Raw genomic sequence first — 20,841 nt, forward strand, 5'->3', positions numbered from 1 at the left:
AAGCCGAGGCAAATGAACCAATTAAGGCCCGGTGAAGTCTCCTCCTTCACCTACTGGTGATGGCGGCCGTCATCTCCATCATGATGAAAAGGAGAGAGTGCAAGGGTAATTAAATACCAGCAGGGGCCAGGGGGGCAAACCTAATAACTCTCTGTAACAAGCCAATAAAATGCCTTATTGCTCGAGGGTTCACACAACCCAGAGCGTGGTAATGGTGAAGGGGACCACTTACTGCACACAGCCATTCATATATGTTCACAACATTCAGAGAAGAATGACCTTGTGGGGAGATTTCAGCATTAGCTCGCAGACAAAGTGCAAAAACCTCTCATGGCACCTTGTGTCTGCCACAGGGATATTTCCTGCTTGAGTCAGAAGTGTCTTTCATGTGAAGTCAAAAATACTTGGCTGTCCTGGGTGCAGACTATAAACGGTGCAGTAATCCCTGTTGTAGCATGTTGCCATCTGCTGGCAAAAAAGTACTTGTACAACTGTATTCAGCAGCATCTGTGTATGAGTCATAAGAGTCTTTACAGGATTTTATGTTTGAATTGTTACTATGTATCTTTGAATGAGACACTTTGAATGTGAATATTCCAGTGGCTGGTTTGATTTTAGGCCGACACAACTTTTAACTGTCTTTGTTGTGTTTGTGTATCCCGCCCTCGTGATTGCCCTGACACATTTGCCACTGATTGTGTGTGTGTGTGTGTGTGTGTGTGTGTCTGTGTCACCGGCTCCTATTTAAAATCAATTCATGAATAAAAAAGCAACAAAGCATCTTTCAACAGCGTTCCTGTAGCAAATTATCAATTTAAATAGAAACTATGCTTTTGTTTCACTGGCATGAGGCGGAAAATCTTCCCATCTGTGAGACAAAGGTTTTTTGGCACTCCCTGATTTAATGTGTTTTTATTTCCTGCTTGGTTTCAGACAATGAGATGCCACTGACTAATGTGGATGGTATTGACAGTTATTAGGGGGAGTTGTTTTTTTGTCAAACGTTAAATAGTTAGTAGTTTTTTCCAGAAATGTATTTAAGAAAGTTGTTGTAGGTTTAATGTATGTGAACTTTAACACAGGAACAAAGGAAGAGAGAGATAACTTACCAATTCCTTCAACGCATACTTTATTTCACACCACTTATCTCATTTACACCAGATATTCAAGAGAATTCCATTGCAGAAGTTGTAATTATATTTCCCCAGATTTGTCCAACACACAAGATAAATCTCTAGGTGGCAAGGGGAAATGTCTTTTTTTGCAGGTCTTACACTTTTATTAATTCGTACTGATCCATTGACTGCAACCATGTCCAATTTTGTTAGGAGTGGCCTCAATACATTATTGATGAAGTCTTATCAAAACTGTGAATTTTCGTCAAACACCATGTTAGTGGCATGGCGTCAAATTTCAACATTATGCATTATTCCCATCTATTAGCTATGTCTGCATGACTGTTCTTCTTCCTTACATGTATGATAATATATATATGTCAAAAGCTATTACACAACCAAGATATTAGGCATCAATCTTATTTTGGCGTTGATCTTGCCTTTGATCATTATTTTGCTAGTAAATCACATGCAATATTCCATTAAAACACGCCAAAAAAAGTGTAACAATTTAAAAAAGAGGTTGTGCAATTGAAAAGGGAAGTAGGGCTGTTGAGGGAAAGAAATGAGGAGTTAATAGAGGAGGTACGCCTACTCAGAGAAAGTAATGAAGTGATAAAGGAAAAAATTTATAGATTTTTTGTGAAATTAACTTAAGATCTGTATTGAGCAATTAGCTTGCTTTTCATTTGTGAAAAGGACGTTTTTTTATTAAACTCCACTGTGCATTGTTCAGTCAGCACCAAAATCCTCACTTATGATCAGAGTCCCAGCCTGAACAGCTCCATATGTTAATATCAACTCAGGGTCATAGCGCCACCTAGTTTTTATGTGGATTTATAATTCTTAATCTAACACTGGACTGGGTTAAACTTGTCGGAGTGAGGGCTGCGGTCACATATCCTGGATTATACCGCAGTAAATCCATCATAAAGACGATAAATAAATAAATAAACATCCCGTTAGTTTCCACGGGGCGTCCCTCGCCCTGCAGCTGCGTTCCTACGGCAACGCGTGGAAGCTTCCTCCAGGAGGATCATGGGAAGGAATTTCGGCTACAGAAGCGGAGGGAGTTTCGAATTATTTCACGATTAGCTTCGGTTTAACATGCGATTCCACGCTCGTGTTACGTTTTTCTCCAACACCCGACGTGAACACAACACGTGAGTAGAGTCCGAGCATCTCAAATATTCAAGTTAGTCTTTTCTGGAGCAGTTTTCCTCGCTGCAAGCAGAGTTAGCTCGGTGGCTAACGACGGTTAACGCTTTGAAAACAAAGGGAAAGAACGGACAATAATCTTTTTATACACAGTCTGTGTTAATAACACGGCGCCATAACATTGTAGACACCTCTTAATATCGTGGATATGTACTTTAATCGCGTATTTACTGGTACCAGCTATGGAGCTAACCAGAATGTGTACTGGCGACACATAGACGTGATGCTTTCCCACTAACCCATAGATTTCTATCGTCCTGCTTGTCCAGAGGGATTCTGTCTTTTCTAATAACCCTCCCTGGAGACACAATCCCCACGAAGAACTGATGCTGGCATCCAAACATGGAGCTGAAGCTGGAGGTTGTTCTGTCGACCAGCATCAAACGGAAGAAACCATGGCCCAGATTCTGCTGGCTCGGTCAGGTGAGGAGAGAGAAGTGAAAACACACTTAACCTGATGTGCATGAGGGACAAATGACTGTGAGCCCTCTGCTGTGTCATCCCTCCAGGAGAAGGAGTCTGTGTTCCTGTTAGATGACAAACGGATCAGTGAGATCAACATGGTCTCCGGTCGCACGAAGAAGAGGACCCCGAAACTCCATCCTTTGCTCAACAGTGTGGTGACAATGGCCTCATCCCGCAGCGGTGAGTTTGCTGTATAAACTCGAAGTAAAACACTTCCCTGTCAAGTCTGTGAATACATTAATACACTGGTTGATTGGTTGTGGTTTTTTGTAGGTGTGTGGCTTTGTGGGATTTTGGTCTCGGGAGAACTCTTTCTGTGGAACAGGGATAAGGACTTGTTGAAGACTGCTGCAGCTGCCCCAGAAGTAGTTCAAGTCATTACTTCTGGTCAAGGTATATGCACAATAAGAGGCAAATACATCAGCATTTTTCTTTAACTACTCAAAAAGCAGCAGGTGATATTTCAGAAGATATCTGCAATATCATCCAAGTACTGCTGTGAGGATTAGATCTGTACAAGTAGTTATTTGCAGACATATCTGATCCTAGTTATTAAAGTAGCTGTACACTGTTAATTGGTGTTTATAAGGAGATGTTCAATGATTCTTTGTTCGGCACATCCTCTGTCCCAAATCCCACCATTTATTTTATATTTTGACAAGTTGTTAAATCCTAAATGATGGTTCTCTGTGTGTTTTCACAGGAAATACCCCACGGTTTTCTCTTCAGGTTTCAAGGGATGGAATGCGTGTGCTTCTGGTAGCCATAACCGGACACGTCTTCCTGTGGGAGTGTGTGGATGTCAGGGATTTGACAGGAGTTCGAGATGGCACAGTCAAGGGACGTTGGGCCCATATCAAGCCCCTTGAGGATACCGTTCTGCCTTCTCTACTTGACAAAGAAGCATGCCAACACTCAATATTTGTAAAGACAGAAGTATGTACTTGCAATAAGAGTATATGTTTAATATCATGTTTCACTATTTTACAGACCTGCCCTACAATTCTAATTTTATTCAGGCTTTAAATCTTATTTTATCTCTCTCAAAACTCTCTCAGGCTGTGGGTGATGCCTGCTTATCAGCCCTTGTTTTCACATCCGGGAAGAAGCTTATAATCACCTGTTTGAAAATTCAGTGGGAGGAAGGCAACATGAGAGTGGGGTGAGTGAGAGGGTCGATGTAACAGTCAGGGCTTTCACTGGATATTACAATAGCAAAACAAAATCACAGTTTTCTTTGCAGTTCTGTGGGATATAGCATACAGTGGGCCACCAAGACATACCCCATGTCTCATCTCACCCCAACCTGCCAACCAGTCAAGTCTAGAGGGGCCATGGTGCCAGCCTTCTCCCCAGATGGCCAACTGTTAGCCATCGTCCTGAACCAGAGACATCCAAAGGTGAGCATCTGGCCCCTCCTATCTCTATTCTTCACATCTCCGTGTGTTTCCTTTCGCAGGTTCATCTGTAGAAATGTGAATCAAGTTTTGTATTTCCTGTTTTTCAAACCAGGCTACACAGGTCCTGTATGTGAGCACACAGAATTTTGTCTCAGTATCAAGCAGCCTTGGAGGATGTGGAATGAAGACGTTAGAGATTCCCTCCAAATACATAAGGTACAGCATTCATACATACGTGCACGAGTTCAGCATCATTTCCAGAACGTCTTGATAGAAAATGTACCAGAAAGGGAGGGACCACTTCCCACCTTATCAGCAAAATGTCTACCTTACAATCTGTGATGAACAGTGTGTATTTATTTAGGAATAAAGTGAACATATCTTCTCTTTTAGGTCGTACTGGGTGGGCAGTGTGAGCTGGTCCCCCAGCAGCCTTTTCCTGGCATGTGTCCTCAAGAGGGGCTCCCTTCTTGTGTTGGCTCGGCTCGGGGGCCTTCTCAGTCTAACAAGCTCCGGTTGTAACGTGGACTTTGGGCCGGCGCACTTCCTACCACTGCATCCCCTCGTCACTTACCGGTATACATTTGAGTCATTTTGCTTTTTATTTATGAGCCCTTTGTTTCAAGTTATTGATTTGTTTGAGCTGATCTTGATTATTGTTTCATCTCTCTCAAATCTGGTCACCTGTTCTACCGATTTCTTCACTTTTTATCTAAGAGTCATGCATCTCTCTTATTATTTTATTTTAAGCATGAATAAGGTAGAAACTCTGTGTCAAATGGGATGATTTAACATATATAATGTTTGTCTTATTTGTTTCTCTGCAGGCCACCAGTGTCTGCAGGGTCAGTGGAGGCCAATATGTCCAGTTCTAGCCTGTCGGTGCGGGACATTCTGAGGCAGCGATATTCCGTGACCTGGCATCCTCGGCTGTTGTATCTCATTGTGTCTGATGGCTACATGGCCACCGTAATGAGGGTACTCGACAGGCCTTCTCCTGCCATGTTGCTGAAATCACTTTTAAAGGACACCAGCAGGGATCTGGAAAAGGCCAGTCTGAAGCTGGAACAATCAAAGGTGGTAAACCAGGGACTTCTAGAAGTGGGAAAAGTGATCCTACTCAGTCTTAGCTTTTGCTTATACTTTATGCATTGCTATTCTTGACAATATGCCTTTCCTCACACTCATTATTTTCAGATTCACGTGAGGGCATGGTTGGAGTCAGTATCTTGCCTAAATCTTGACAGCAGCCTTGAGGCACTCAGTCCCATTGTTACACGTGGTCCCAACTCTGCAGACTCTGTCTTCTCGGGACCCACAGGTGGATCCACTTTGCCACTTTTCCTGCAGGACCAAGGGACGTTGAGTGGAACCAAGGGGCTTTTTGAAAAAGTGCAGGTCAGTCACATGCATGTAATCGCACTGTGTTAGAATGTGGCATGACTGTAATATACATTCCTTGATCCACTGAGCTGTCTTTGAGTTGCTGTTTGACTGTGTTTTTCTAGACTTTCCTTGATGACGACTCTGATTTCGACGGACCTCCTGCTGGTTCTCACATGGAGAATGTCGGTCGTTTGGAGTTTGCCTCAATGTTTGACACTCTACATGCCCATGACACACAAACTGACACTCTACTTACTACTGGTCCAAATTATGAAAAGGACTTTGCTGAACCAGAGAGGAAGACTCCTCTTCTTCATCGTGAACTCGGGAAAATTCGGACTAAGCTGCTAACAGCCTGGGCGTTTGGCCTGTCTCTAGGAAATGAGGTGGAACATAGAGCGTGTCTGCTGAAGCATACCCTCCTTTGTGTGGTGCGATTTGCTGCTTTGGTCCATTTGATCTCCAGCTCCACGGACCACACAGGAAAAAAGAATACCTCAGTCTCTACCCGGCTCCTCCATCTTATCAAAACCCTGTTATCTTTTCTTCCCTGGGATAGCACTCACTCAAATGGGCCATGCTGCCAGGGCCTGGTGGTAGAGCTCAGTAAACGACTGATACGCCTCCTGCTGACTCCTCACCCTGAGTCCTACCAGACCGGTCACTGTCAGCCATCATCTCAACTTCTGTCCACCGTCCTGCACATTTTGCAGCTGGTCTCGGATTCTCTTGACCACACATACAGCCTGCAGCAAAAAACTGTGTGGTCCTCTGCAAAGAAGGAATCTGTTGCCCAGTCACAACAGCTCTGGCCTTCAGATGTTTACCATGTACCTCTGCTACAGGATGAGAAGAAAAAGAAACTCACCTCGCTGGATCAGGGATGTCCTGTTCCCCAGCGACCATCTAGCAGGTAGAGATAGTCTCTTATGGATTTTTATGTGCCACTGTTTATGAACAAATTTGTTGTTGTGGATGCCAGTATTAGTAATTGCACATCATGCTCTACCTGACAGTTCAGAGGATTTCAAAGTCAAAAGACACTGGAGATATTCTTTTTTCCCCCAGATTGTTCGGAGTGTGGCAGTGGGTGTACAAGGTCACCCAGAAGTATCTGGAAGAACTGAAGAACTATGAAGGCTGCGACGGCTGGGAGGAGGAGCAGCAGCAGTTGACTTTCCTCACGTCCCAGATTCAAGCAGCCCTGCAGGCCACAGGAGCAAAGCTCGAGCAGGGCCCTGCACTGATGAGTTACCCAGGTCTGAAAAACATCTGAGATTTATTATTTATATCTATGGTTATTGTACCAACTACAGGAAGTAAAGACAATGTAGATTTTCTACATAGTTCAGTTGTGTTTAAATGGACAAAATTAACCTTGTATTTTCAAAAATCTTGCATCATATTGAGCAACTAGTTCATCTTAAATAATGAAGTTATTTATCTGTGGCTCAGATCAATTAGAATAATAGTTATTTGTGAATAATTACTGTTGTTATTTAGCATTCGACTCGTCTCCCCCAGGTGAACATCTTTTCCTGTGTGGCTTGTATCCAAAGAGTGCCGAGGCCTGGCGGTCACAAATTTGTGACGAGAGTAACAAAAGTAAGCCTCATTGCTTCAGTTTTTCAAAACTAAGTAGACCACATATTCACGTTCAGTCTGAAATGGTAATTCCATATATTTGTTATTAGTTTGTGATCGCAGGGTCTTCCAGGAGGAACGGCTCTGTCTGGCACTCCTCTACAGTCTTCTGTCCCAGTACCGTCTAAGGGAAGCCCAAGAGTTGGGCGACCACATGGCACGTCTCATCCTGCACAGGGCTGGACATCAGAAGGACAACAGAAAATCCAAAACAGGTCAGAAAGAGTTTTCATATGCAAGTCAGTTTATGTCATCAAGTTGTATATAGCCAACATCCCAGCCTTTCCAGTATGATTCATTTAAATGCATTATTAAGATATGACACCCTGTCTAAAAGGTCAAGCTATAGAGCAGCAGAGGAAATCTGACTTTGAAAGTAAGAAGTGTTAGTTATCAGTCTTGCCTTTTGTTTCTTGCAGCAGATTCTTTTCCTTGCACGTGGCTCCCAGTCGATCTTCACAGTGATGCAGCCTTTGCAGTGGTTCAGAGTCTGGGGAGAGTCATGGCCTCTTACTTCGCCAACCAACCCCTCCACATCCTGCCCCCTCACAATGTGGCCGTCTTGCCTCCTCTACATTTACCTCATGGTGCGTTTCCAAAAATTTGTCATCAGTTCAAAATGGTAATTTCTTAATAATATTAATCATTATGTCTTTTCTCAGGCCCAAGTGTTGGGCGCTTGGTGCCTCTATGCCAAGAGGAGGTGGCAACAGCAGTTCGACGACAGCATCTGTCAGAGGTGTGGACAGTGGACTACGCCCAGGACCTGCTCCTTCTCGGGGGTCTGCTGCCTGAGGCTGTGTGGTTGGCTTCCCACCTCGGGGACTGGAAGACAGCGGTTTCTCTGAGTCTGGCTTACACAAGCTACTGCACTGACCACTGCGACTTTGCTCGGTCAGTGTAAAAGAAAGTGGACAGTATAATCAGGGAGAAGTTTTCTGTTACTGTTGGCATTTTATTTTATCATATATTTGATTCATGATCATGCCAATAACATCTTTCATGACAGGCTGAGAAGGAGAGAGCTCCACCTCCCAACAGATATGGAAGCAGAAAGCATTTTTCAGGCTGAGTTGGAGAGTCTTCTTGGGAATAAGCCGGACTCCCAGGGGCACAGGGACAAGGAATATGACAAGAGCTTGACAGGTATGTGAGACCTGACAACTGTAAGATAACCCGGACAAACATAAAACCTTTTAATCAATGCCTTGTGTCACCTCCTTTTACTAGACCCTTTGGAAGGAGAGGACTGGGATTTATTACTAGTTTCCATGCAGGAGATTCTGAGAGCATCAGTCATGGCTGGAGTGAATGTTATGTCCTCACCCTTGTCTTCCTTGCTGGACACAGCCAAAGACTTGTGTTCCTGTTTACCTCTGTTGGTGCCCAGTGGACTGTATCTCCCCTCCCCACCTCTTTATTGCCCTCAGCCTTCCCCGAACACACAGGTACATGAGAAGAGAAGATCAACTTGTAAAACAATGTTCACACAAACATGTAATTAAATGTTGTTGTTCTGTGTGTCTGGTTCTCAGGACCCGATAGGAACAGCAGGGCAGTTTGCAGAGGTTGCATCACGTCACAAGGTGTCTGCGGTTCTCCAAAGATTGCTTTTACTTCTGAGATCTGCCCGTTGTTGCCAACCTGCTGCCCAGTGGTACATCACCCATCTGCGCCGGGCCAGACACCTACTACACAAGGTACTTCACACAAGGACCAGAGGGTTTTTGTCTGGTTTAATAAGAGGATTAAATGTCTCTATGTTTTAAGAAGTTTTAAGTCTTAATGAATGAAAAAGGTACGTTTTTAAAGGTCATTTTGTCTTGGAACAAAACGAGAAAAAACCAAGACTTTCCAATTACTACACCTTCATTGGTTCATCAACACAGTGTTCAAGAGTTGGTGATTATACTTAGTTATGAAATGCCATGCCATCTGAGAGAGTGTAAATATCTGATGTTGTTTTCAGATCAAAAAGAAGTACTCATATCCAGCAGCTACTGAAGAAGAGAAAGCTTTCCCAGAAGGGCTGATGAAGTTTGTCACGCGCAGTGGATTCTTCAGACTGGGCCCTAACAAAGATGGTCATTTGGACTCTGACACGATCCAAACTATTAGTAAGATGCCACTCAAAGTGCAATGTGGATGTTAAAATCAATAATCAGTTTTCATATGGAACTTACCAATCGTATTTCTGCTACAAGTCTGTTTCAGGGAGCTGTGTGGTTTATGCTGGATGTTGCATGTCAGGGACCAACTCTCCATTTCCTGCAGGAAGTATCAGGCTGCCAGGCAGCATTGCAGAGATAAACAGGTATTATATTTGTGTTTGAGAGGATGACATATTTCTGTAAATATTCTCAGCTATTGATGCCCCATGAGAATGCCTTTGTATTGTTGTCCCATAGATCCCTGGTGATTCAGATGTGAGATCTAGCTGCGCTGAAGCTCTCCGCTGGGCCCGTCGCTTTCTGCCTTTCTCTCGCTACCTCAATGCTGAAGAAATTCTCCAGGACGTACTGCTCAGCCTCGTGTCTGAACTGCCTCCGGTCTCTTTGGTGAAATTGCTTTTTCTTGCCTTTTATTACATAAGCAGGGTTTGTTAAAGTAGAACAGAGTGAGTAAATGTCTCATCCTTGCCGGCTCCTTCTTAGGTTGCAGACACGCTGGTACAAGCCTTCCCGGGGGAGGAAGAGTCTGTCAGAGTCCCGCTGAGAGAAAAGTATAACTCACTGCTACAGAGACTGAGGCAATGCAATGTCCTTGGTATGAACCCTTCTTTTTCATTAACAAGTTCCTTTGAAATGCTACACAACACTGAAATGGTTTATATATTTAACTTTACATTTAAATATATTTTGTTTAACTTACCTGATGGCCTACATTTTATTCTTGATTCTTTTTTTTTTGTTTACTATTAGAATATATATAGAATGTAGGACATGAATGGGTACACCCTGAACAGATCGCTAGTCCGTAGCAGGACAAACAACCAGCTCAGAGTCTTACATTAAGGACAATTTAGAGTCTCCAATTAACCTTTGTATTGTGGGAGGAAGTCCATGTTCCCTGAGGAAACCCAAGCAGGAACAGAAAGAATATAGACATTCCTCAGAGAATTGCCCCAGCCGGTCTGTGTGTTCAAACCCAGAACCTTCTTGCTGTGAGGCAAAAGGGCTATTATCTCTCTTGGTTAGCCTTTCGATAATTTTAATGTTTATTTGTTTTATATGCTGCCCCTTTTACGATCTAACCTGCACCTTTTAACAAAACAAATTACTAGTATTCATTATTCATCACTTCTTAAAATTATGCGATGTATTTTTAAACCTTCATTTCTGTCTCTTCTCTGTCTCTAGAAGGTGAAAGGGATGAGGCAAATGAGTTGATGATGGTTCTGATTCAGGACAAACACAGGCAGAGGAGAAAACATCTTGGGCGTTTGCGGAGGCACCTGGCTCCCCCTGAGCTCCACCTGTGGGAGAAGGAGGAGGAAGAGGAGGACAGGGGAAACAAACATGGGATGGCAATGATGAGGCAACTCTCACTGGGTACAAGTCTGAGCACCAGCACTTTAACCGACTGCGGGTTTCCCCCAGTGTGCAGTGATGGAGACACAGCAGAGAACACATCTGAGGCCATCTCCCCTGAACAGCATTGCCGAGCCATGTCCAGGTAGCCAGTGAAACAGTAGCACTGCTATTTCTCTGAATTATCATCTATGTTGTGGCTTATTTTGTGCTGTTTCTTTTCTTTTCAGGGACAAAAAAGTACATAAAGTAAGAGACAGAGAAAATGCTGTTAAGATTGAAAGCGCCATTCAGGAGGAGACTCAAGTAGACGGTACCAAGGGGAATGAGAAGTCCCCCTTACCAGTGGTTGGCACCTGGGAGTTTGAGTTGGAAGACGAAGAATATTTGAACTTCCTGGAGCTCTTCATCAGCTACGAGCTAGAGAAGGATGTGGCTGATGGAGGGGACCCGGGCAGTGAACTTCCTTTGCTGAAGAGCTTCTCCTCCAAGCTGAGGGAGAGAGAGTTGCACTCGCTCACTTTTGATGTGCTCACAACGATACATCGGCGTCAAAGAGACGGGCACCATCCAGGGAGGAAACCTTGGAGCAGCGACCCTCCAGTGTTCAGAGCTGGGTGCTGCTACAAGCCCATTAAGCAAGGCCCGACACCTGAACCTCAATCGTCCGCCGTCTGGAATGAAGCCTCCATATCCAGAGCCAGTCTTTCAGTCAGTTCTCTTCCTGGGCCGAGAACTGGCAAGATGAAAGGTTTGTTTGGCCTCCGAAAGCAAAGCAGTGTGCATTTAGCCCAAAGGAAGAATAGGGGTCACTGTGGTTCTGAATCTAGCCCTATTAAAAGTACCTTTCCCATTGGGCAGCCATCAGAGAGCTTGATGTTTGCCTCCCCAACTTCAGTGGAAGCTGTGACTGAACTGCAGCAGGGCCTGGTCCCTAAATTAGAGGCTCAGTTTCCAGAGCTGGGCCGGCTGCTGGAGTGGATGGTGCGCTGGGCTGATAGGAGGGTGCTTCTTCATCATAGAAGAAAGAAGAAAGAGAGGGGAGGAGGGGTCGGAGGACCAGCTGACGAAGGAGTAGTGATTCGTGTCAAAGCCTCAGCGCCTGCTGTCCTCACCTCCCTCAGCTTACTAGAGTGGAGGTACACGGCTCTATTTGGGACGGAGCGCTACAGCACCCACATCCAAGTTCCAGAAACACAGTGGACTGTGGCCCCTGTGGTGCAACCTGCGGTGGACGGGAACCCGGAGAGAGAGAGCAGTATTGATACAGGCTACCCCGGATCTGCCAACACTCCCATCACTGGTCCGGATCACAATCTACAGCAAGGGGAACTCTCCATGTGAGTGCCCGATGTTTTTATTTACACATTCTTGTAACTGGGCAAGCTGGACCTACATTCTGTTGCTTTTAAAGCCAGTTTGTGCCATAAACTTCAGAGTGTAGTTGACCAGTAGTTTGGGAATTTGGTCTTTGAGAAATGTTTTGTATAAAAACTGGGTTGTGGTCAATATGTGTGATGTTTATTGAAGGATTTGAGATATAATAACGATTCAAGAACAACAAACTAAAATAAAAATGTACACATATATTGATTTTGTATTTTATATGTATTATTCTTTTATTTTTACTGTTTAGATGAATACTATACTGTTTTTGATATACTATTTGCTTCCCTGCAGCAGCTCTTGCACAGATGAACCAGAGGAACTGACACGTCACAGGAAGCCTCTTTCTAATGACCAGGACCAACAGACCTTTCATGCTCAGCGGGCACAGTCCAGTTCACAACAACCATATCTCGATGACTTAGATTTTGCATCTGAAAAAGAAGGTATGGTGCTAAGTTATATTGGATCATACATTTTTTTTGTAATATACACCTTTATAACTGAGAGTATGAATGTGTTTGTATTTGTAGGTAAAAGTAGTGGCAGTGAGCGGTTGGAGATGTCATCCCTTGAAATCTGTGAAAACATCTGCACACTTGAAACGGTGAGTATTACCATTCAGGATTCCTTTTCCTCATATGTATCATCAGTGTTCTCAAAACAGATATAATTAACGTTCTTGTCATTTCCAGAGTTTGAAGCTTGCAGACTTGGACTCAGAAAACACTGAAGATACGTTCACTTCCACCTCTCTGTGAGTTTTGAATTATTAATAATTTTATTTAAATAATTTATTTTGAAAGGACAACTGAATGGTTACAAATATGTATAAGCATTACTGTAATAAGTTGGTGCCACGATTATATGAGATTTAGACTTTTAAGTCTCTAATGTTATGTTTTCTTTAGTTATGTTGACAGTAATTCATCAACATTGCATCTACTACTATAAATGTATAATGTAAGATTGTTATTGTTGAGTTATTGTTGTATGTTTATGTTTATTTGGTGATAGAACCAAAATTTAAAGGCTGACAATGTCTCTTTAGTGTCTCAAACTACTATTTGTTTTCTTCCATCCTAGAAGTGTACAAGCTCCCCTACACCCAGAGCCCCAAGCTCTTCCTCCTGTGCAGCCCAAGGCCTCGGTTCACACAGATGTCACGGATACAGTTGGTGGGCTGTTCCCCGATACACCTGTAGATCCTCCCAACCTTCAGCCACAAAGCTCCATGGCTGGTGCACCCACTCCTGTTTCTGCAGCACCCGATCAGCCATTATCCAATCAGCCCCCACAGATGAGACAGCGACTGGGTGAAGACTTATTTAGATTAGTTCAGGTAAGAAAGAATTGCCTGAAAGGAAAGGTTTGCATTCTGTTGTCTCTTATGATTGACTCTCACCTAAAGAATTGTTGGCCTTTGTTGCAGAATATCAACTACATGAGCATGATGGAGGTTTTGGGAGCTTCCTTTTCCAGCCTGGAACTTGCCCAGCAGAACTCTTCTTTGGCTCAGTCTAGCATGAACTCCTCACACCCTAATGTGCCATCATCCCATGTAACCAACTTCATCCCTCAACCAAATGTCTTACCTGTTCAAACCTCAGTTTCTGTGGCACCCCAGACACAGGCAAGTGTGCCACCTTCAGGATCCAACTATCCTCACCCCAGTCAGACCACCGCATGTATGTTTGCAGACCAGGCTGCTGTACAAAGTTCAGGGAAAACCTCTCGACCAGATCGCCAGCATCAAATCCCCAGGAATCTATCCTCCACTACTGGTGGAGCAGGTGTAAATGATCAGGTATTGGTCAAATGTATTGTAAAGATGTGAAATATTGTCTACTATCTATATTTACACCACAGTGGAATTAAGCTAAATACAGTTTCTCTTTTCTTCAGGAAATGCATCCACTCTCTGTCCTCGTGGGGTCCCCAGAAATCCAGTTTAAACAGAGTAGGAGTTTGATCCTGTCCTCCAAGGGGCTTCTGGTCACTGCTGACATTAGACAGGCTGTTCCCAGTACTCCTGTGGCACTGCCTTCTAATGTTAGCCTACAAAACGACCCTGCTCCCCAGGTCTTGAAGTTACTACAGGCTCGGTGTCCGCCATTGCATCAGGAGAGAGCCCCACACTATCCTCCAGCCCAAGAGTCCCAGACGCGACACACTGAAAACCCTGCATTTCTCGAATCCCATCAGCCCCAGCGCAAACACAGTTACCAAGCCGCCTCAGAGAGGGCAGAAGAAAAAAGAACCGGATCTTCAGTTCTAAGAAGACAACTCAGTTTTAATAATTCACAGGATCCACCTCCCTGCAGCTCTGAACCCCGGATCCAGATGTCAGAGGGTTCCAGGGGGCAGGAGTTCCCATTACTTCCTCCTCCTTTTCCAGCTCAGACACCTGCTCGAATGCAGGACCCTCGCCTGCTGCATCTTCAGCCTAGTGCACCCAGCAACATCACGTTCCCTAAACTACCCATGCCAGTTTTATCCAGGCCCTCTACTGTCATGTCAGCTCCAATGGGAGGAATACCTGTGACCAAGCTTTTACATATACAGCCTGGACCAAAAATGGCAAGCGATACTTCTATTACTTCCAGATGTTGAAGTTAGGCATCATGAAACCTTGAAGTGTAATTTATGTACGGATATTTGTCTCTGTCACAGATGTCGCCCATGGCAGCTCCTTCCACACAAATGACCTCCCTCATCTCCAGGGAGGATTTGACAAGTTCAGTGATCAGGAGGCAGAATGTGGAAGAGGTTCAACAGCGGTTGCTCAGAGTAGACCCACCTAATGAGAGCACCAGAGCAGCTCCGACTTCTCCCAGCTCAAACTCCAGCAAAAGGCAATCATGAGCTTCATTAATGCTGTTACTGATTTTAATTTGCATTATGCTGACTATTTAATTCACTGTGCTTGTTCTGTGTTGTTTATAGGCAGAGGAGGAGAGAGGAAAAGACGTGCGGGGAAAGAAAAACGGCGGTCACATTTAAACCAAATGAGTCCATCATCCCTATGCAGACGGTTAGACAATATTTATTTTATAAGAAGTACTTTCTATTATTAACAATGTTAAATTGTTATTCCACTATGATTTATTTGTTTCTATATGTCTACAGCCAGCAGATGAGCCTGTAAAGCCTGTAATTGAAGAGCCTGCAGTATCAGAGATCACTCCTGGACACAGCTTTGCGATTCCTCTCGGTAAGTCTCAGATGCATTTCCTGATTGATACAAAAAGGATTTTTATACAAAAAGTAACAAAGGAAAAATTTAAATAAGGATTTGTGATGATCAAAAACATGTTAATTAGGGAATACCTGAAATACTGAATGATGAAATTCATTCAATGCAAAGATATAGAAAAAAAAGGGTTAACCAGATATGTGGGTATATTATGATGCTGTGTTTACAATTCTGTTGATCTGTTTAATTAACTTCAACTCCCAGGATCCTTTGACTCTCTGCTGACTGGTCAGACATTGTTGGACAAGGCTGAGTCCACTTCAGCTGAGCTACACGCTTTTGCTTCCACGTGTAAAAAACCTCCAGAGTGTCATGATGCGTTCACCAACACAGAGCCAGGTGAGTGAGGATTTATAATGTTAACATTGTAATATTGCACAGTTGTTATGTTATCACCCAGTTGTTGTATTTGAATTTGAATGAAAATATTGTGTTAATACCTTCTGGCTTGTTTTTTAAGTAACATGTTGACATGTCTTCTTTCAGCTTGTCCTCCCACGCTTGTGGATAAATCTGTGTCTGCCTCTGTCACCACTAGTAGCCCTGAATGTAAGTTGATCTGAATTCGAACCTACAAGGACAACACCCTGATATTTATTTTTTGTGGATACAATGACGAGTCAAAAATTGTGTGTATGTGTGTTTTCTCAATGCAGCACAAGGTTCACAGAATCTTCATCTTGTTCAAAACATAGAGGAGAACCGAAAGAAACCAGAGAGGGTACAGGTGAGAGACCAGATGTGGAGGTTGACTCAGCACTGTACAATTAATGGAGCAGAATGACTTTTAGGGCCTGAGAATGTTTCTTGCACACTTAAAATTTATGTCTAAATAGATCATTCCATTGTATGATGACCACAGTACAAAACACTAGTTCCCATTATTCATTATGTAGGATGCAATGTCCTGTCTGCCTTCTAATTTCTAGAAAATACCCCAACAAGATAAAGACTTGTGTCATGTTTTTTAATGTACTGACCCTGGTCTATACCCTGTATACTTCATGTTTTCCCACATATATGCACATTCATTCCTTTGTATATCAAATATGATGCAAGAGGTTATTTTAATTAATGTTTATTATAATATAAGATATAATATATATATGATACACTTCTCTGTGTTTCTCTGTCTTTTTCTCAGGACGTGCACCGCCACCAGTTCATAAGTGTCTTGGATCTGGAAGACAATGCCCTGCACCACAATTTGCCGTGGTGTCTCAGCCCAGGAACACAGGATGTTCCTTCCGTACGCCCTTCATCACCAACTTCTGCTCAGCTTCATGTTCTTGCAACTTCTGTTATTAGGAGTCATGCTGCTGCTGCTGCTGCTTCTGATCCTCAACCATCAATCACAATCACAGACAATCTGCTCAAACCCAACACTCATCCAGGTCCTTATTTTGACCGTCTAATACATTTATGTCTTTACATTTAAAATGATTAGGCCTGAGGTGAAGTATTCAAAATGCTTTAAACATCTCTTTAACTGTGTATTCCAGATACCCCTGAGGATTCTCAGTTACACAGTCACGAGTCCAGTCCAGAGAGAGTGACTCTACAAGACACGGCAGATCCCTCTGACTCTCAGATCTGTCAGGCCATTAAGACGCTGAGTGTCGGACCTCACAGAGCTTCCTTCTCACCTCCTACAGTCCTGTTCTCCTCTCGCCTGTCAGAGCTGGATGCTCAGGTGGCTTCACTGCAGAGAATTGCAGACAATCTGGAGATGGACTTCTCCAACTCCAGGATGGTAATATTTCTATTACATAAGCAGGATGTTTTTTGTATTCATTCCATCTATATTTTAATGACCCTTAGATTTAAAAATTGGCTTCTAAGCCTCACACATTTATGTTTGTAATAAATATTTCCTTGCTTGTCCTACATTGTCTTTGTGTAGCTTGTGAGCACCATCGAAAATCTCACCCCTGGCTTTGGTCCTAATATGAAGAGTCCCGGGGCAGTGAAGAAAAACGTCAGACTGTCCGTCCCAAAGGAAGGTTTGTCCCCAAACACTAAGATTGCTTAGCATTTAAGCCAACTTGCAAGTTTTTGAAACCCATAAGCAAAAGTTGTAGCTTTAACAAAGTAACTTATAACATAGTGACATTGTTTATAAAAAAACCATAAGCCTCTGTTAATGTCAGCTTTGTGTTCTCCTTCTGTGACAGCATGGACGCCACGATTAGAGGTTTTAACTGAACCAAACGCCTACGAAGAGGAAGAGGAAGAGGAACGTCAGGACGACCAATATGTGCATCACAGTGACTCCTTCCGTCATTTCACTCCTTCTCACAGTCAAAGAGCCGGTCCTTCCTACGCTCACACCCCTCGAAGTAAAGATGCAATTTATTCAAACCTATTCTGAAAAAAACCACTTGAAATAACTCACTGAATTAATAGTTAATAGCGTGATCTTTAAAAATGTATCTTAAATTTAACGGCAATGTCGGCTTTACACATCTTCCAGGTATGTTACAGTAATACTCCTAAATGACAACTGCAAACTAAAAGAAAGATAAACATTTTTAATTGTCACCTAATGATGCAAATGGTATTATAGTAGCTTTTGTATTTGGTTTTTAATAATATTAGAAAATCAAAAAAATTGTGACTTTATGTCGGAAGTTGGACTGTTTAAGTTGATTTAAATGTTCAAAGTGCAGTCAAAATGTTTTAAGTTACTATTTCATCTGTTCAATGTTTGTGTTTCTTCCACAGAAGTAAAAGATCCCTCTCCTGAAGCATCTGGAATATCCCATGTGTAAGTTTAAGTTTAAGTTTAATCTGAAGACGTGCATTTTCAATGATCGATCTCCTATTTCACACCAATCTGCCCTCTACCTATCAACCTCTAGATGGGAAGAGGAGAATCTGGGTCAGACTGGGCTATCGGATACAGCGGAAATGTTAGAGGAGCTGGTTAGGGAAGGGTATTTATCCCGAACTGACCTGGATTTGTCCACTTCACAGCCTGCACACCACAGCAGGTATTGCACCAAAAACGACTGCAAAACAAACGGCTCCTTTTACAAATATGAGTATTCCTGAGCTGAGAAGTAATGTGACCCACAGCAGGCCGGAGCGGCGGGACAACAGCTGGGTGTCGCCGAGTAGCGTCTTCCCAGATGACGAGAGGAGAGAGCTGAGGATCTGGATGAAAGGGAAACAGAGGGAAAGGCTTGCTGTTTATCAAAAACACAGAGAAAGTCTGAGGGAGAGGGAGCTAGACCCTTTTCCTGTCCCTGGAAAAGTGGTGAGATCTGTTTGCCTTTTTATTGGAATTGATATAAATTTTGTCCTTTTATAAAATTACATCCACATCATCGTTTAGGTGCTGTACCCCTTCCTTCCACAGAAATCCACAAACAGAAATCAAGTGACCGTTTGGAAAACTAGAGAGGAAAAAGAAAAGTATGTACCTTCTTGCTTTGTGCGTGTAAAGGAGATGTTAATGTGCAGGAACGTAACTGTTATTTTAATTTGGTTTAATAGGTTCATGCTGATGGAGCAATACAACCAGAGGACCCTTGAAGCTTGTTCTTTGGCCAGGGGCTTCCCCGCCTCCCCTCCAGTCCTACGCAGTTCTTCCCAGCCTGAAGGTCCTCCGCTGCCCGCCCCCTCACAGTCCACATCCGCTCCTCTTTTCGGAAGCACTCACAGGTATTGTCTGCCACTGTAATCTGACCAGGCTCTCGTCCCATTAAATAGTAATTTTACTCTTCTCCCATTCAAACTAATCAGTAGTTATTCCACAGTGATCAGAATCTGTAAATACCCAATTCTTTTGTTCATGTTCATTTGAAACACCTGGAATTTTCTACCTTTGGTAATGGAGGTAATTTCTTTTTTTCAGGGTTTACAGGACATCTTCCAATGACAAAAGAAATCTTAAATCCCCGTCAGGACCATCTCAGCCCCTCGCTCGTCCATGGACTGCTGAGGGGCAGGGACGACCTACGGGGGATCACAGCAGGAGACTGGGACTACATAGACCAGGTATTATAATGATATTCAACTAAGTTGCCTGTGAAAAATAAGTACCATGCTAATCATGGTATATTATTTTTGTCATGAAGGATGATATTAAATTAGTCAAAACATTTTTATGCTGTGTGATTTCTTTTGGTATTAGTTACCTCTTTGCCAAGGGACCGTCTGTCTCAGGTGACCAGACGTGGCATGGTCACCGACACAAAGAGCCACATGAAAAGACACATGGCCAACCAGATTGAGGATCATCAAGTTGGATATGAGAGAAAGATGCAGTTCAACAAAAGGCCCTCAGGAGGGACTGCTGTTGGAAGAGGAATCCAGAGGGAGCAGACGAAGACAGAAGACGAAGAAATGAAGAGGCGAGAGGAGTCCAACACAGTAAGAATCTCATATTTCATAACATATTTCCCCTTTATCTTTCTGTGTCATTTACAGTGATGTTACTTCCGTGTCAAGTACTTCTTTGTTGATAGATTTCACATCTAGTTTCATATGTCGCTGTATATTTATCAGGTTTTGACCAGGCTGTCGGATGAGCAGGATGATGGAGCCGCAGCTGGTGCGTCAGAGATGGACTGGCTGGACAACCTGTCTGACAGCGCCGGCAGCTGCCTCAGCAAAATCGACTGGGCTGCTATCGAGAGGATGGTGGCTGCAGACGGAGACTGAGCTCAAGTGTCTCAAGGAAAAGAAAACGTGCCTTTTAAATCCTTTTGTAAACTGTGATAATAGATGTTATTCAGATAATATTTAATAAAAAAAGATATAATCATCAATGATATAAAATATATTATATCACAATAAAACAGGTTTAGTATTTTGTTTGAAAAGCAGGCCTACAATAAATCGCATGTGATGTAATCACTTTCATAAATAATTTTGTATCTCACTGACTGATTCTTTAAGATGGAGGTTTGTGCCATTTGAGTCTTCTAGATATATATATATTTTTTGTACAGAGTTGACTCCCCTACTAATAAATATCTGAAGTTTATAAGCTGTTTGCTCTCATTTTGTTGTCTTGAGTTTTCCACCAGATGCACAAAAGCATCTTAACATTTAATGTTAGATTTTAGTTTCAGCTCAGATTGACATGTTCTCACAATATTTAGTGTTCACAGGAAACACGTACTGTTCTGCTTAACGGCAAAGGTTGTTAAACCCACAGAGGTCCAGAGTTTCTCTCCTGAAAATATTATCATGCAGCAGTGAGTTATTACTGTGAATATGTGCCTATCAAGTAACTATACACACAGATTCTCTATCTTTCCTATTCCAGTCTATTAAAGAGAATGTCATTCACCACCACCTACAATTCTCATACTAGTTCTTCTTCAGTGTTGAACATCGGTCATTAAAATAAACTCATATTGTCGACTACTTAAAAACAAAATCAAATGATGTGTGTTCATGTGTGTCAAAAATAAAATAAAATAAAAGAT

General features: G+C 42.8%; 1 protein-coding gene across 1 annotated transcript; it reads left to right on the forward strand.

The window, feature by feature from the left end:
• The first annotated feature begins 2,069 nt into the window (after positions 1-2,069).
• cplane1 (ciliogenesis and planar polarity effector 1) lies at positions 2,070-20,393 on the forward strand. Its single transcript, XM_035141698.2, has 50 exons — positions 2,070-2,278; positions 2,603-2,756; positions 2,843-2,978; positions 3,072-3,191; positions 3,502-3,734; positions 3,857-3,960; positions 4,042-4,198; positions 4,311-4,414; positions 4,592-4,774; positions 5,026-5,275; positions 5,396-5,596; positions 5,707-6,497; positions 6,653-6,843; positions 7,109-7,189; positions 7,279-7,443; positions 7,648-7,815; positions 7,891-8,122; positions 8,238-8,374; positions 8,459-8,676; positions 8,764-8,928; positions 9,198-9,345; positions 9,433-9,542; positions 9,637-9,786; positions 9,883-9,994; positions 10,588-10,903; positions 10,989-12,098; positions 12,439-12,590; positions 12,678-12,751; positions 12,840-12,901; positions 13,231-13,486; positions 13,577-13,951; positions 14,050-14,724; positions 14,818-14,999; positions 15,091-15,178; positions 15,274-15,358; positions 15,605-15,739; positions 15,887-15,949; positions 16,057-16,127; positions 16,545-16,794; positions 16,903-17,153; positions 17,304-17,403; positions 17,575-17,739; positions 18,125-18,167; positions 18,262-18,393; positions 18,479-18,659; positions 18,762-18,817; positions 18,899-19,066; positions 19,260-19,402; positions 19,539-19,777; positions 19,913-20,393. Exons 2-50 carry the CDS (start codon positions 2,676-2,678, stop codon positions 20,066-20,068), a joined length of 9,765 nt encoding a protein of 3,254 aa, XP_034997589.2. The 5' UTR covers positions 2,070-2,278; positions 2,603-2,675; the 3' UTR covers positions 20,069-20,393.
• Positions 20,394-20,841: the final 448 nt, after the last annotated feature.

The sequence above is a fragment of the Hippoglossus stenolepis genome, chromosome 18 (genome assembly GCF_022539355.2).
Source record: "Hippoglossus stenolepis isolate QCI-W04-F060 chromosome 18, HSTE1.2, whole genome shotgun sequence".
Classification (NCBI taxonomy): Eukaryota; Metazoa; Chordata; class Actinopteri; order Pleuronectiformes; family Pleuronectidae; genus Hippoglossus; species Hippoglossus stenolepis.